This window comes from Hippopotamus amphibius, chromosome 2 (assembly GCF_030028045.1).
Source record: "Hippopotamus amphibius kiboko isolate mHipAmp2 chromosome 2, mHipAmp2.hap2, whole genome shotgun sequence".
Taxonomy (NCBI): Eukaryota; Metazoa; Chordata; class Mammalia; order Artiodactyla; family Hippopotamidae; genus Hippopotamus; species Hippopotamus amphibius.
This window is the reverse complement of record NC_080187.1, coordinates 164,080,398-164,097,624: the sequence shown is the minus strand read 5'-3', so window position 1 is coordinate 164,097,624 and position 17,227 is coordinate 164,080,398. Positions and strand designations below refer to the sequence as shown.

The 17,227-nt window shown below is 36.9% G+C and overlaps 1 protein-coding gene across 3 annotated transcripts in view; it reads left to right on the top strand.

Moving 5' to 3' along the window:
• Positions 1–17,227, top strand: part of AKAP6 (A-kinase anchoring protein 6) — a 551,024-nt gene that overhangs the window by 394,525 nt on the left and 139,272 nt on the right. For all 3 annotated transcript variants that reach the window (XM_057721871.1, XM_057721869.1, XM_057721870.1), the window contains one exon: positions 16,284–16,432. In XM_057721871.1, the coding sequence (XP_057577854.1) occupies positions 16,284–16,432 (149 nt within the window). The remainder of the gene's footprint in view (positions 1–16,283; positions 16,433–17,227) is intronic.

Sequence of the window (17,227 nt, the reverse complement as noted above, 5' to 3'; positions counted from 1 at the left end):
TTTTTCACTCTAGCCATTTGTCCTTGACTGTCTATATCTCAATGCTTACTCTCCCTCTTCCTCACAAGGATCACCTAACTTTTCATAATCTCTAGCTCTCAAGACTCACCATAGAGAGAGTGATGTTTCATTTGGAAAACTTATTATTTTCTACAGAATAGGAACAGTAAGGACAACAGGCCCTAGGGGACTGATACATAGAATTGGGGGAGGCAGAGGCCACTCATGCCTGCTACAAGACTAGGACAGATTATCTCATAGGTTATTAGGTAGGTCCTTAGTTGCTCCATGAAGCCAGTGTTGGAATGTGCAAGCCTCCATGTGTTGGGAAGGAAAAAAAAGTCTGAGTAGGTGCCAGGGGATCCATGACCAGCAGGGAGCAAGAGGTCAGAAGGGAACAGGGATAGTGGTCTCCATAAAGGAATAGCAGGGGGACAGAATGAATGTAGGAGAGTCAAGAGCTCAACATGTGCTGTAACCCTGGCCCTAAATTTCTAAGTTACCACAGGACCCCTATGAATCCTACATATCAATATATCATGATAATGATGATAGGTTGATACTAGTTGGAGATCAGTAATCAAAACTGGCAAGAAAAAATCCTTGCAGTGAGGCTGCATCACTCACCGTACGTAGGCTGTATGAAGGGAAGAAGTGACAAGGTGGTTGAGTGGGGAGCTGTACCAGGGCCAGGTAATCAGAGTGTGCAGACACTGCAGTGGTGCACAGCCACCAAAGTTGCATAATCAGTATCATTACTGGAGGTAAAGGAGCAGAGAGTTTTGATTGGGTCCAAGAATCACAGGACAAGTTACACTGAGCCTTGCAGAAAGTGACTGATGTGCGTACCTTACGCAGGGACTTTACGCCACACCCCAGCTATTTTAGTTGCCTTAGAAACTGGTAGGGATTGGAAATCATAGTTGCAGGACTGCTGGCTAGAGAGGATACCTGGGATGGTTATAGAAGAAACACTAGACTTAGAGCCAGAACCCCTGGCTCTTCCTCTTGTTAGCTATGTGATTTTGGACAAACTAATTCATTTAATCTCTGACTTCTGCATCTGTTCAGTGGGGATAATAATACCTGATCTACCTGAGCACAGTACAAGATTGTTACAATTGTCAAATGAATAAATGTATGTGAAATCACATAACCGTGAAAGTATAAATGTAATTTATTATCAGAGTATCAATATCCTATTAGCAAGTGATTCCTGATTGAGCACAACATTATTCTCAATGATGATTTAAGCATTTATCTAGCTACCCAGTGAATAGTGAACTGATATAGGTGAGCCATAGTAAACCTAGGTTTACCACATGCAATAAACCTGTTAATTTGCATACTGGTTCAAGTAACAAGACAAAATCAATACTTGTTTCATAGGAGGATAGATTATTTGGGATGGAACTATAAAAAATCTAATTATATAAAATATAAAATCTTATATTTCTTTTTAAATATCCAATAAAATAGTGGAAAGTTTCATTATGGGTATGGGTTATTCTGACTAAAAGCAAGCTGTTTATCATTTAAAAAATACATTTCTCTCTTAAGGTTGGTTCTTAAACTTCAAGGTAGCATATTGAAGATAGCAGTGAATTTAACACTAACATAAAATGCCTTTGCTCATCACTGGCATCTTATATTTCAACATGTTTCTTTCTATTGCAGAGCTCCATAAAATATTTCAAAACCATACCTATAATAAAGGGTTACTATCTAAAATATATAAAGAACTTATACAACTCAATAGCCAAAATAAGAAAAAAAAGAAAAACCAACCACAAATAACCCAATTAAAAATTGGGCAAAGGATCCAACAGACATTTTTCCAAAGACGATATATGAAAGGCCAACAGATACATGAAAAGATGGTTAACGTCACTAGTCATTTATTAGAGAAATGCAAATTAACACCACAATGAGATATCATCTCACACCTGTTAGAATTGCCATCATCAAAAAGACAAGATGACAAATGCTGCATGCATGTGGAGAAAAGGGAACCCTTGTGCACTGCTGGTAGGATTGTAAATTGGTACAGCCACTGTGCAGAACAGTATGGAGAAGCCTCAAAAAGTTAAATATAGAACTATCATGTGCTCTAGCAATTCCACTTCTGGGAATATATCCAGAGGAAATGAAAGCACTAACTTGACCTAAGTGTGTAAAAACACATCTACAGTCCCATGTTCATAGCAGCATAAATGGTCAAGACATGGAAACAACTTAAGTGTCCATAAAGAAGTTTGACAAAATAGAATATTATTCAGCCATAAAAATGAGGAAATTCTACCATTTGTGACAAAATGCATGGCCATTAAAGGCACTATGCTAAGTGAAATAAGTCAGAGAGAGAAAGACAAATACTGTATGATCTTGCTTATTACAAATACTGTAATATAAAAAAAACTCATAAAAAAGAAATCAGACATGTGGCACCAGATGCAGAGGGTTGGGGGAGAGGGAGTTGGAAGAAGGTGGTCAAAAGGTACAAATTTTCAGTTATAAGATAAATAAAAACTAGAGATGTAAAATACAACATGATGAGTAAAGCTAATACTGCTATGTGGTATATAGGAAAATTGTTAAGAGAGTGACTCCTGAGAGGTCTCATCACAAGGGAAATTTTTTTTTCTTCTTTTCTTTTATTTTTATTGTATCTATATGAGATGATGGATGTTGGCTGAACCTATAGCAATAATCGTTTCACAGTATGTATGTAAATCAAACCATCATGCTATACTCTTTAAACTTATATTGTGATGGAAGTCAATTATTTCTCAATAAAACCGGAAAAAAAAAAAAAACACTCAACTCATATTGAAGTCCCAGAAGCCTTAAATACCAATTCGAAGAAACAGGTGAATCATTATGTGAAATGTTTTATATCCTAGATTTGTCTGATTGCTTCCTCATGAGGTCTTGTTACTTTTTCCTCTAGCCCCTATTTCCTGTAACGTGTAAATTTGGTCCAGAGGCTTCCTTGGATTCAGTTAAATGTTTTTGGCAGGTATACTTCATATGGCATCTCATTAAGTTGTGTTGTCCACTCTTTGTGATGCTAAAGTGGTGACAGCCAAATGTATTTTTCGTAGAGATGAGATTTTCCTTATAATTAGCAGGTAATCTGTAGGACAGTGTTTTGACATCATGTGAATATTTAGGTCTCCATCCAAGGCTTGCTTAATGGCTTTAGAATCCATTGATGATTCTTGTTGGAATCAATGATTTCTCTGGGGATTGTGAAATGGTGGTTTTCTAAATCTATTGTTTTCTTCCATATTTTTAACTGGCTTTTTTTTTCTATAGTGCTTCCTCATATCAACCTCAGATGAACTACAGTTTCTCTTTTAAAAAGCAAGTGAAATGCCTAATATTTTCTTTTTACGTACCAATTTTGTGGTAATAGTAATCTTAAGTAATAACACTTTTTTCCCTCTCTTAACTAAGTATTTTATCTCCAGGGTTAAAGTATCATACAGACCTGCTAAAATTAAGCATTATCTCTTTAAGTTAAAATGTGTAACATAGAGGCTTAATTGCCCCCAGGAGTTTTCTTGTTTGCAATTCTTAGACAATCCCAATCTATTTTAAACTGAAAGAATCTCAAGAAACTTTGGTCAAAGCATCCCTTTTAAGGGTATTTATCCTGCCACAGCTCAGGAAGTCTTTTGAATGCTACCATGTATATCTTACCACTCAGATTGGCAACCTGAGGTGCTTGTCACTACTGGCCAGGACATCACCTCTCCTTCAAGCTTCCTTGAAGGATTGTTCATGAGCCTTCACTCAACAAGCCATTCATTCATTCAGTCAACATAATTTTCTGACATTGGAAGTACAATTATGAAAAAGAAAGATGAGATCTTTGCCCTTGTGAAATTTACATTTCAGTGGGATATGGATCAGAAAAAGCAAGTGTACAAATAAGCAAAAAAAAAAAGATCATTTAGTCCAGTAACTATAATTGTAAGATGTAGTAAATATTTGGAAGAAAATAAATAAGACCTGAGAAAGAGAGTAATAGGAGATACCTGTCTTTGGTGAGATGATCAGGGTGGGAAGTAGTATTTAAACTGAGAACTAAAGGCTATGGAGATGATAGCCATATGAAGAAGGAAGGAGGAAAATTCTAGGCAGAGGGGACAGCATGGGAAGGAGCTGGGTTCATTCAAAGAACTGAAAGAAGCCTAGTATAGCTGGAATGTGTGGGCAAGGGTGAGAGCAGGTCGGGAGGCGTGATAGACAGTGAAGGCCAGACACGGCAGACCCCTGAAGACCCTGTACCCAAGGGAAGATATGTTTGCACCGTGCTGGTTGAGGCTGAGGTCAGATTTTTCCCTTAAATAAATTTTGAGCATAATATTTGATATCTACCATTGTGTTATCAACAAGGGGGAAATGTAGCATAACGGAAATGTAAAGTAATAATGGAGCCGTCTGTTGAAATTTGTTTGCCTTGGACAGAGCAACGTTAAGGAGTTCTCATAGCCAGTCTTTTGGCGTAAGAGATAGCAGTAGTTTGTTTTTTTCACTCTGGTTCTAAAATAAAGATCAGAAAAAGAGTTAATTAAGTTCAGCAAAAGTGAGAATAAAGGAGGAGGATATAATTTTGTTTAATTTATCCCTCACTTAGAATAACAGTATGTATGCCTGATGGGCAGGAATCAAGCCTTCAAAGAGGAAAAAAATGTGTCTGTATTTTTTTTCAGTCTCTTCCAGATACAATAGCAATGAGCTAGTGAGCATTTTAAAGATTGAAAGACGTTAATCTACCAGATAGTTTTAAGAAAGGCTAATGGATGGAAATCTATTTTCACAGCAGTGGTGGGGAAAGCCTGCAAAAGACCCCCAAGTCTTTTGAGCTAGTGAGCATCAGGAGCGACTAAGCAACAAGCCCACCTTTAGAAGCTCTGAGCAGCGGTGATGATCAATCTATAGTAATCAAGATGATATAAACGCGTAGGAATTACTGTTGCAAAGTTTCGTGCAAGTGTGTGTATGTGTGCGCACAGGTGTGTGTGTGTGTGTGTGTGTGTCTGTCTGTCTGTCACAGATTTACCAGAAAATAGCCCATAGCTCTTTTTAATACTTGGTGGACTTATAGAAAGGAGGGAAGAATTATTGGATATTGTCTTAGTCTGTTTGGGTTTCTATAACAGAATATCACAGACTGGGTGGCTTATAAACATCAGAAATTTGTTTCTTACAGTTTTGGAGGCTGGAAAGTTCAAGATCAAGGTGCTGGCAGATTCAGAGTCTGGTGAGGGCCCACTTCCTTGTTCACTGTATCTTCACATATCACAAGGGTGAGAGAGCTCTCTGGGATTTCTTTCATAAGGACACTAATCCCATTCATGAGGGCTCCATCCTCATGACCTAATCACCTACCAAAGCCCCCACCCCCTAATATCATCACATTGAGGGTTAGGTTTCAACATACGAATTTGGGGGCACACAAACATTTAGTCAATAACAAATATATTTTGAGTTTTAGTTTGGGTTCTAGAGTTTCATTTTTGAGCATATTACAATTTCAGCCTATACAAGAATTTTGTTAAAGTCAAGATTTTATTTAAGAACATTCCATTTTGGGTTTGTAATAACCATTCTTCACACTCATAATACACACTGCTTTTTACCCTTGCTCTTTCACTTGCCTTTATTCTCTCATCCTACTTTCCTCCTGTTGGGTCTCCTTTCCTGTTGACAAGATCAGCTAACTTCTGAAGTTCAGCCGTCTGTTTTGGCTGTGCAAATTGGGGCCCCAAAGGAAACCCAGCTTCATGTGATCGTGATCTCCTCCTGCCTGATACTCAGACCCTTAGGAGCAGATCCAGGATGAATCTTAGGTGGAGATGAGGGAGGTGGACCCTCAAAGCTTGGGGGTCTTTTGCAGGCTCTTCTCACCACTGTTGTGAAAATTGGTTTCCATCTATTAGCCTTTCTTAAAATTATCTGGTAGATTACTGTATTTCAGCCTTTAAGTGAAGAATATTGAAATTCATGAACTTAGAGATGGGTAGCATGTTACTGTTAAGGACTATGAATATTTGATATGAATTAGTACATCAGATATCTTTGTGATTCAGCAGCTAACAAGAGTAGGAATGGGGATAGCATGGACAAAGGTAGTGAGAATTTTTGTATGGAGGCTCTTACGTATGCTTTGAGATTTACTCCAGTATTCTTATTCAGCATTTGGGGTCCTTGCCTTAGGCCTGGTAAGTATCCTCTGCTTTCATTAGAATTTCCTAACTAAGCACTATTATTTGCCTTTACATTTTTATTATGACTTTAGTAAATTGATTAATAACCAATATATTGAAAAGCAAAGCATTTTCCCTAGAAAATTATTTTTATATTTCCTAAAATGATAGTTTTAAATAAAATATCTGTTATAAGTTTTTAAATGACTTCTGATTTTCTTTCTTTTCAGATATTTCTCATCAGTGAATCACATCTCAGTGTAATATCTAGATAAAATGTATTTTCTCTCCTTTTAAATACTTTTATATTCTCATCTGTTTTTATGGCAAGTTACTGCATGTCTCCAGAGGCACACAGCATTTTTATTTTCAAGTAAATTTATATTAGTTACAGTCTCCAGCTGTTTTAGATATAGGATCATTTCCTGTCGGTACTGTTTCCAGGACAATTCTTTTTTTCCCTCAGAAAAATGAAAAATGTAATTTAACAAAGACATCCTATAATTGCCTTCATATCTAGCAAGGTATCTAGCAATCTAAATACTTATTTTATTTAAAACATCTGTCTACATAATATCTAGTGATTGTCCAGGGCTATCTCATCCTTGGGAAAAGCAGCTGCTGCCATTTTTATTTAATTTATAAGGAACCACCAAAAATATCTCCCTAATATTGAATCTTCTGCCACTGTGTCATATGTGAGATTTTTTTTAGAAATGAGAATAGCTTACCTTTTTGGTGTTTGCAATTAGTCTTTTTCAAATTAGGAAAGACCATTCTTTTAAAAATCACTATGGAAACATTCTGCAAGAGTAGTAAGCTTTTGTTACATATATCAAGGTATCATAATAAAAATTGTGGCATGCTTCTCTACTCATATAACTACATTGGAATCACATTTTAATTAAGTTTTTTGAGAGTTATTTGTCTGTAGTGCATTTTCTTTTCATTTATAATGAAAATTTTAAGTCTTTTTATTGTGAAGTTGGTCTGCTGATTAGAGCAGTTAGTTGATATGTTCTTGTTGTTTTTCAGAAAATGCATGAGAAAGATGGCAGCTTCTATAAAAGCTCTTTGTCTTCGGGGTGGTGCTGAATATTGCTTGTAGAGGAACCCGTTTGTAAACTCTATTTATTGTGCAAGATCCTTGGAGCCTAAGATAAAGTGCTTAACTTTTAATAGATTGTATCAATTGAGGCTCAACTGAATGCCAAAACCAACAGACACCCAGGCTTACAATAGTGTGTTTAAATGAGAAAGTTTACCTTTTCCAGGGACATAATCAAAATAGTCCTTTTTGGGACACTAAGACTATGAAAGGGAAATGATTGTGCTTCCCTACTGACATACTGTTATGATTGACAGGAAAAACCAACATGCATGCCACCTGAGACATCTTGTTCAGGAACTTTCTGGAGGGTAGTAAATTGGTGTTGGCACAAACACAAAAAAATAAAATGACTTGATTCAGCACTTTTCAATTCTAAATCCCCAAACACTAAAGAAAGAAGTAAATATTCATCAAATGATCAAAATTTATATTGATTTTTATTCTACATTAGCAGCTCAAAGTCAAGACTCTTGACAGGGTGGATGTCGGTTTGAATGATTCTCTTTGAAATGAGGATGTAGGCACTGAGCTGAGTGCTACCGTGCATTCCTGAACCATAGACCCTGATTATTAGAACCCTAGGAGGCTAAATTTTTAAAAGAACAGTATAAAGACACACTTGTTCAGTTCTGTTTTGATAGCTAAATTGTTATTATTAGTATGTAAAGTAATTCTTGTTGTTCCTGCTTCATTCCTTCCTTTCCATCACCATCTAAGGACAACTATTTTATAGAATTTCAAAGGAACGGGAGTGCACATTGTAGTCATAGAGTTAATAGCAGCATTTGCCAACATAATTGTACTTGGGAAGGAACTGCCAGTCCTGCAGGGCAAGAGAAGCTAAGATTGTACCTTCACATTGTACATCTTTAATTTTTAGTTTCTGCCAGAAAGTACATAAGGATTTTCTGTAGTGGAATTTGGAAGCTGGGAATAAGGATGCAGCCGAAGAATATTAACACAGACTTGATGCCTGTGTCACTGTGCAGAGATTTGCTAAGGAAACGGTAATGGAGAAACATCGAAATTCTAATCATCCCTTCCAGTCCACACAGTGTAATCACACTCCCTTTCCACCCCAGCTCATGACATAAAATGCTGAATTTTTAATGGCTCTAACTACTTCCATTACAAAGAGGAGGAGGGTGGTGGTGGACGAGGCTATCCACAAATGCGATGTGTGTGATATATTTGTTCTTTATGTTTGTTAGGTGGAGGTGTTGTTGTTGATTTTAATAAACATCTCATCTGTCATTAACGTGGAAGAAGAAAACATTTTTCTTTACACACAAATGCAGAAGAAATAATGAAAATAGCATTCGTGTTAATTTTTCTGCTTTGTTTAAATGCTTACCATTTAACAAATATCATTAAGGATACAACTTTAAAATTGAATTTCTTAAACATTACAGTGAATGGTTTTAATGGTTTACAAATAGCACCAAGTCAATAGAAATAAAGATGACCTTTTAAATATATAAATATATTTTTTACTTATATCAGTTATCTTTTGCAGTTGTCCCAACTTAGTTATCCATGAATATAAATATAAATAAACCTTGGGAACCTAAGGCTAGGTTTTCTAGGGCTGTCAATGTGGTTAGAGAAGTTTCAGATTAGTATATATAATAATCTTTGCTAGGTATAATATTGAAATAGCTTTGAGATTCTTGTTAAATTTTTGATGTATATTTAATTTTTAATGGGAAAATATTTATTTAAATACTTTTATAACTTTCTTATCCATTAATATAAAGAATATTCTAATAAACTTACTAATTGCTTCTTTGACAACATTTTTGCAGTGTAATAGTAGTCATATCCTTGAATAAATAGTTTAGTTCCTATTATGTAATATAATATTCTGTAATTCTAGGTTATAGGTTCCCTAAGGACAGGTACCATTTCTGACCCAGATTTGTATCTTGTACAATGTCTTACATACAAGAGACACTCAAAGTATATTTGTCAAATGAAGAAATGAAGCCCTTTAATCAACTTTACTCCAAAGAGATACATTGCTCCTATGACTCCCTGCTCTAACTCCGCAGGAGAAGGAGGCTTTGGTACTCCACTCGGTTGTGCACACAGGGCTGAAGGGAGACTCTCATCCTTTGTAACGCCAAATATTGTTTGTACTTAGTTAGAATGTAGCTAATCATGGATGTGTGATAAATGTCTTCAGAGAGTTCATTTCTGGACAAGGGAAATGCACTTTGAATTCAGTTCCAAAGATGAGTTATTTCAGGAAATTACGAACCTCCAACAGTGATGGCAAAAGCAAAAATGCACAAAGTAACTAGGATCTTGGGCGGATAAAACACTGTGGAGGTGACAAACGCTAAATCCTGGAGTGAGTAGGGGGAATTCTGCCAAACAAAAGCATAGAAATTTCCAAGTGTAGATTCTAATCAACCCTGCAAGTCCTTGTCAGAGCCTGGGGGGGTCCAGAGACTGAAGGTGTTTCCAGAAGAATGAAGCAGTGTGGGCCAGTTGCGTGAGAGGCATGCTCTGGGGAGGCGAGAGCGGAGGCAGAGTAAATATTTGTATAAGGAATAAGAGAAAAAGGCATGTGATTAGAGACAGTGTATCACAGGTTAAAAAAAAAAGACTAGTAAAAGTAGGAAAATATCCACAAATGACAAAATTATCGTCAGAAAAAGTAGAGCTCCCCTCCATTGTATTGATGGGTCCCCGTGGTCTTCCTGAGTTGGTGTGGAATTCTTCCAGATACAAACTGTGACATTGCTAATGTCTCCTCCAAAAGCTCAAATGACTCTTTTTTTTTTTTTTTTTTTTGTGGGAAATCAGATTTTATTAAGCTAAAGCGGGTTCTTACCCAGAAGACTTTAAACTTCATTTTGACATGGATTGTGCAGTTTACTGCATGATGACAATAACTGAAAATTTCATTCTATAAGTCTGAGACCATCGTGGTTAGTTTCTGATGTAATATGTGACATATAAGATCACTCTATTAGCTGAATAAAATATTACCAAATAACTCAAAAGAAGCTTTTCTTCTTCCTTTTTTTTCTAGATAAAAGTAAACAAGTTGTATATTACTATAATTTTCTGTCAAAGAACAAAATAGTCTCCTTTCTAAGACAGAATGAAGCCAATTACTTTAAAAATTAAGCTGAGGCCACAGCCTTCAAACTATCTGTTGTATTTCTTTGTAGATTTTAAACCATTTTAGATTTTCAAACTCAGTAAAATGTATTCAGCTAATTTGTATAGAGTGCCTGTCACATACTGTGTGCTATGCTGGGGATGAAGCAATGAATACATAGATAAAAGTCCCTGTCCTCACATGGCTTCCCATCCACTGCGGGATGACTGAGTATCTTCTCACTGTGTCCTGACATGGCCTTTTCTCTGTGGGACCGCTCTCCATCTTTTTATAAGGACGCCAATCCTAATGGATTAGGGCCACACCCTTGTGATCTATTTAACCTTAATTACCTTTTTAAAGACTGTCTCCAAATACAGTCATATTAGGGTTTAAGGCTTCAACATATAAATTGAAAAGGACTCATGACATTATGTGTCATGAGTCCATAACATGTTAAACTTTTATTAGAGAGATATGAGTTAATAGAATTTCTTAGGCATTCCCCCTGTGGGATGCTGGGCTTCTGGCCTCTTGGAAGCTGTCAATTCCCTTCTCAATGCAGTGTTCTCAAAGTACACCAGGAGGTAGGAACTTTATGAGCATATTTGGACTAATCCATCAGACAACTGTGTTCCCATGACAGAAAAAGGGAGATGGGAGAAGATTAAGGTCATCACAGAAACAATGTTATCTTCTGTTGGCAAGTCATTGAATAGTGTTCAAATTCCCTAATCTGACATCCTCCATAGCCTGTCCCTTTCTACTTTAGCCTCTTTGTCCAAATGCCCCCAAACTCCAGCCACCATTCTCTGAACATGTCACATCCTTTCAAAACTCTGGGCCTCTGAACAAATGAAGTACTCTGCCTATAAAGATATTCATCTGCTTCTTTACCTGGCAAAATCAAACCCATACTCCCAGATCTGACTCAAATGCCACTTCTATCAAGCTTTTACTGCCCATTCCTCACCTTCAGGCAATTAGTCGTTTTACTTCGCATCCTCCCCCACAGTCATTTCACTTGGCACACTTGTAGTTATCTGTTGGCATGGCTCTTTCCTCCACTACACTGCAGTCCCTTGAGAAAAGGGACTATGTTTTGTTCTTTGTTTGTACCCACAGTCCCTGGTGCAGTTCCTGACACATGATAAAGACTCAGTGAATATATGAGTAATATATTATTTACTGAGCCCCTATGATGTTCCAGATACTGCCAAGGTGCTGGGAATACAAAATGGCTGAGGAGACAGAGAGACCCCAATCCCTGTATGGAACTTAGAATCTGGAGACAGAGACAGAAAAAGTGTAAGCCAACAAATGTAAGAATTTTAAATTGTGATATGTGCTGTGAAGGAAATTAACAGTGTTCTGAAATGGAAAAAAGTAGAGTGGATCTACTTTTGATAGGGTGGTCAGGGAAGGCCTCTCTGAGAAGTAACATGTCAGTTGAGAGCTAAAGCATGAGAAGACGTTAGCAAGCGAATATTCCAGAAAAAGGGAACAGTATGTGCAAAGGCCCTGAGACAGGAAAGAGCTGTTTAAAGAACTGAAAGTAGGCAAGCATGACAGGGACACAGTGATCAAGAGGGAAACAAGTAAGAAATGAAGTCTGAGGCAGGCAGGAACCAAATCTAATGAGCTGTGGAAGAAGTTTGTATTTTAGGTCTGAATGCAGTGTGAAACCAACTCATGTTTTATAGACACCACTCTGGCACTGTAAGGGAAGAGATTGGAGGGGCAGGAATGGGTGAGGGGAGATACATATTAGAGGATAATTGCTGTATTACAAGGAAGAGATGATGAAGGCTTGGACCAGGCTGGCAGCAGTGCAGACTGGGGAAACAGACTGGAGAGACATTTTGAAAGAGGAATCAACAGAATTTAGGGAGTAACTTGCTGTGGGAAATGAAGACAAGGAGTCATGGATGACTCTCAGGTTTCTGACCAGAGCAACAGATGGTGCCATTTATTTGAAGGGAAAGTCCTAAGAACAGAAAGTTTGGGAGCACGTGGTATGGATGAGAGTGGAGAGTGTTTTAAACAGTCATGCCTAAAGTAAATTCAATTAGCAGTGTCAGGTGGTTGATGGGATATATGAGTATGGCACTTAGAGGAGAGAATAGGAGGCCATTACTGTATAGATGGCATTGAAAGCCATGGAAGAGAGTATAAATAAAGAAAAGAGGTCCAGAATTAAGCCCTGAAATAACAACGACCAGCGATCCCAGATGTGATTCATAAAGATCAATGTACTATCTATAAAATGGATTTGGGGATGGTGGGGAAAGAGGGAGGGAAAGCGATTGAGAATCCATCACATCAGGTCAGCTAAGGTGTAATGCAGGCCTAAATTAGAATAAGTGAGAACTGATCCTTTTTCCCTTCTCATCATACACTACCTCCCATGGCATTCTCATTTCATCTTCTAATGTCAGCCATTGCCTTAGGGTTTGCATTTCAGTCTTAATATTTCCAGTTGCCTGCTGAGCATCTCATTTTGGGAATCATACCAGTACCTCAAACCAAAAGACTCAATTTTATCTCATTTGTCCCGTTCACGTGTATTGCTGTTTTTATATCCCTACTCCCATTGATGGCACCGACCAGGAAGTGAGAGGTGGATCTGTCATTGAGTCTGTTCCCTCTTGTTCCTTTTTATTTTCCTTAATAAGTAAGTTGCCAAATCCCATTGATTACACATCAGCAATATTATTTAATCAGTCTAAACTTCCTTTTGTAAAATATAGGCACTTTTAAAAGTATCCACAATTGTCATAGATGCTAATAAATGAAATTCTTTTAATCAAAATTTCAGTGTTACTATTTTTTAAGAACTGTAGTTTCTTCAAATCTTTCTCCTAAAAATTTATCTTTGTACTAAGATACAGTATGAGAAAAAGTTAAGACAGTTTGCAGAGAAATTTAGACTGGCAAAGTCATTCAACCTTAGCAGAAGCAGCAACTTTGGTTCTATTTTTATCATCACGTTTAGGAATGAATCACTGAAAGCGGATAGAAATAGAGATGGATAGGAAAGAGCTGGGCCATCTAATTCATCTCCTTGTTAGTACAGGAAAGTTTCCTATGTCAAATGCCTGTGAGATATTGTGCAATAAAAGTCTCAGATTACAACATTTCAATCACTTTTGTAAGGTGAATAATTATTTTTCATGTTGCTCTCAGCATTGTTCTCTGAACTCCTTTCTGTGTATCCCTGTCATATGAGAGGTGTTTCCCTTTGTGCACAGAAATGGCCTAGGCTCTCAAAGGGATGAACTGCAATTATTTTTCCATAGTAGTGATGAGTCTATATTAAGTTGGCCCCCCTCTTTTTGATGCCTTTTGTGCCCAGTGGCACACATTTGTGAAATCTTTACCCAGGACAAGCAGTGGTCCAGTTTGCTACCTTAGGGTGGTTGAAAACTAACAGGAACCTCTAGGGATCAGACATGCCCCTTGGCATCTGATGGTGCAGATTCAATATTTTAATGGGGTTTCCAATAGGATACTTTGTGTGGGATGTCGTCCTCACTATTCCTATAGCGTTGAGAAGGAGAGGGGTGGGCGGTAGCATTTGGAAAGATTATTGTTTTTAGGTTCCTTTTAAAAATTATTATTACTATTTTTTATTGAAGTATAGTTGACTTGCAATGTTTGCCAATCTCTGCTGTACAGCAGAGTGACTCAGTTATGCACCTATATACATTCATTTTTTAATATTTTTTCCATTATGGTTTATCACAGGATGTTGAATATAGTTTCCTGTGCTATATAGTAGGACCTTGTTTATCCATTCTAAATGTAATAGTTTGCATTCTACTAACCCCAAACTCCCAGTCCATCCCTCTCCTTCCTCCTCTCCCCCTCTGCAACCACACATCTGTCATCTATGCCTATGAGTCTGTTTCTGTTTTGTAGATAGGTTCATTCGTGCCATATTTTACTGGTATCATATGGTATTTGTCTTTCTCTTTCTGACTTACTTCATTTATCTCTAGTAATCTCTAGTTGCATTAAGTTCTTTGACTATTGTTCAATATCTCTCAGTTATCTCATATTCAGTTACTTAAGAATATTGTATACTCTTTTGAAAGATATATTCTTTTGTTTTTTCATTGACTCCCTCTATTCAGTTTCATGTCCCTCCCCGCAACCATTAAAAAATATTCTTAGGTCTGTAGGTATCGTTTCTCCAGATTCTCTGATATCTGCAAACCTCTGAGTTGGTACTCTTCTATGTGGCCATTAATATTGTCCATACCTCCTCTTTCACTCTCTATTGATAAATATGCTGAATAACGCTAGATCTGCTGTTTCCTTTGTGCCTTTCTAGCAGCCACACCCCTCTTCCCATACTGAATATACCCCATGTTACATTATCCTTTGTTTACAGTGTTTGACATAATTCTTAATCCAGTTGAGTCTATTCTTATTCAAGCCAGTTCGTTTGGGCAGGAAAAGTATACATGAACCAATACATAGATTGCAGTTCTTAACTTATTTCGGAAACTTCAATTATATGAGTATAGTAATTTTAGCATTTTTGAAGTTCTTCCTCAGTATCTAGAGCATTCATAATTAGCTGCTTGTGGAAAGTAACAAAATATGAACTCTAGAATGGTTTGAGATCTTACATTTCATAATTTCATAAGCTACCCATTTCCTTTCAGAGTCCTGATTTGCCCTCTTAAGCAGCTGCTACTTTACAGCACTCTCTCTTTTTTTCCATGGTTGAGTCTATAAAACCAGAGACCAGGCAAAAGGCCTTGGTTGGCTCTGTACACTTAGTAGAAGATCATGTCTGACTTTGCTTTTCCTACATGTTGTAGAATTCTGGCAACTACCTAACAGCTGACCCAGACCTGTTTTTTTTTTTGTTTTTTGTTTTTGTAGGAGAATATATATTAAAGAAGTAGACATTTTAAGGCCATTGAGAAATGTTAACGGACGTGTTGGATTTAGTGAAGTGCGCCAAAAGAAAATAAGAGCTCCTTTGGTCCACAGTGCACATGAACTCAGCATTGTCCTTTCCCCTTCACCATGGGCAAGCATGCCAGGGAGACGACTTCATTCCCCGTCTCATCTGGTGTTCTAGGGAACTCTAAAGCCACAGGGATCACAACAGCTGCAATAAATAAAGCATCTATTCAGTACATTTCCATGCCAAATATTATCCAGCATTCTTTTGGCCTTGATTTGATAGAAAACAGCATGGTGAACTTACTACCTCTCCCCTTACTACAGTGAGCCCCAAGTATCTATGAAAGATTTAAAAATTCAAGCCTGCGTCTGAGCAAAATCACTGTTCTCTCTGTTTTAACATTATTAAGACAAAATACAGAGAACCAAAAAACAGTAATACAGGAAGTCTGTTGTCACTATTGAAGAGGTATTGAATTAGTACTAGGCTTTTTTATTCTCCGGGAAGATAATGAGAAGCATTCAGAGTATGTGTCCATGCAAATGTATGGGTTGGAGGGGAAATCTTTAAAAAAATTAATGTTACATATGTGGCAATATGAGGAAGAATATTATTAAGGAATTTCACAGAATTTTTATGTAAAGTCTCATCATACAGTATTATGATCTCAGGGATATTTTGTGCTATTTACTGTGTCTTCTGAGAGTTCATTTATTCAGGTCATACTTTAAGGAGGAACTTATAAGATTCATATCTAAAATATAATTCTGTAATATGCCCAGCTGATCCCGTTAAATCCAACCTGAAAAGGAGCAGTATAATGATGTGAACAATTCCCATTCTTTGAGTTGTTACACCTCACTTGAAATGCATTCCTTACGGATTAAAACAGCAATTCCTCTTTGTTTTTCTCTCCAGGCTGAGGTTCAACTATGCTACCTGGAAGCACAAAGAGATGCTGTTGAGCAGATGTCCCTCAAGCTGTACAGCGAGCAGTACACCAGCAGCAGCAAGAGGAAAGAAGAGTTTGCTGATATGTCAAAAGTTCATTCAGTAGGAGGCAATGGGTAGGGAACTATTCTTTTGGTTGTTTTATTCTCTAATCTCTGCTTTTTCAACATTCCACTGGTAGGTGTTAGGCAGGCATTTCCTTCCTAGCTAACAAGAGAAGTGCAATAGACAAGGCATTTATGTTCTTTCCATTCATTTTAGAATTGAAGACTGTGGATTTTATCAGTCTGTCATCTCACCCAGAACTTCCTAACTTTGTTATTTACTTTTTTCAAAACAGCCTTGTGATTTTATGAGTGTTTCTGTCACTACATTGTGCCTATAATTTTTTTCAGTGTAATTTCCCCCTCTTTAAACTTCACCATTTATTTTAAAGTCTATATAAGCAACTTTTAAATACCAGAACCTCACTGGAAATTTGGTAGAACATAATTTTTTTGAAAAATCTAAATATTTAATAATTCTTTAGGGACCATGGGCTAACCAGTTTGTGTCATATAAAGTCAACTGGAGTAATGGACTAGCATTTATTGTCTATGGTATGTGAAAAGACCCAGCAACTTCAGTGACCCACCAACAATTTCATTCAGCCTGAGACTAATGGCTGTTCTTATATTATACTAACTACACATGCTATTGAATAGTTGTCATGCATTCAGATATTTCCAAGTTATGCACACATTGTGTGTAAGTGTCTACATAAATATGTGTATATATATAATACATATATAGGATTTATAAAAACATTGTATATTTTAAAAATTCTTTTCTGGCTCAATTTGAATATTTAGTAGGTGATTATTAAAGAGTAAAAGAGTGTAATGAAATTTAATTATTTCATAGTTTTAATG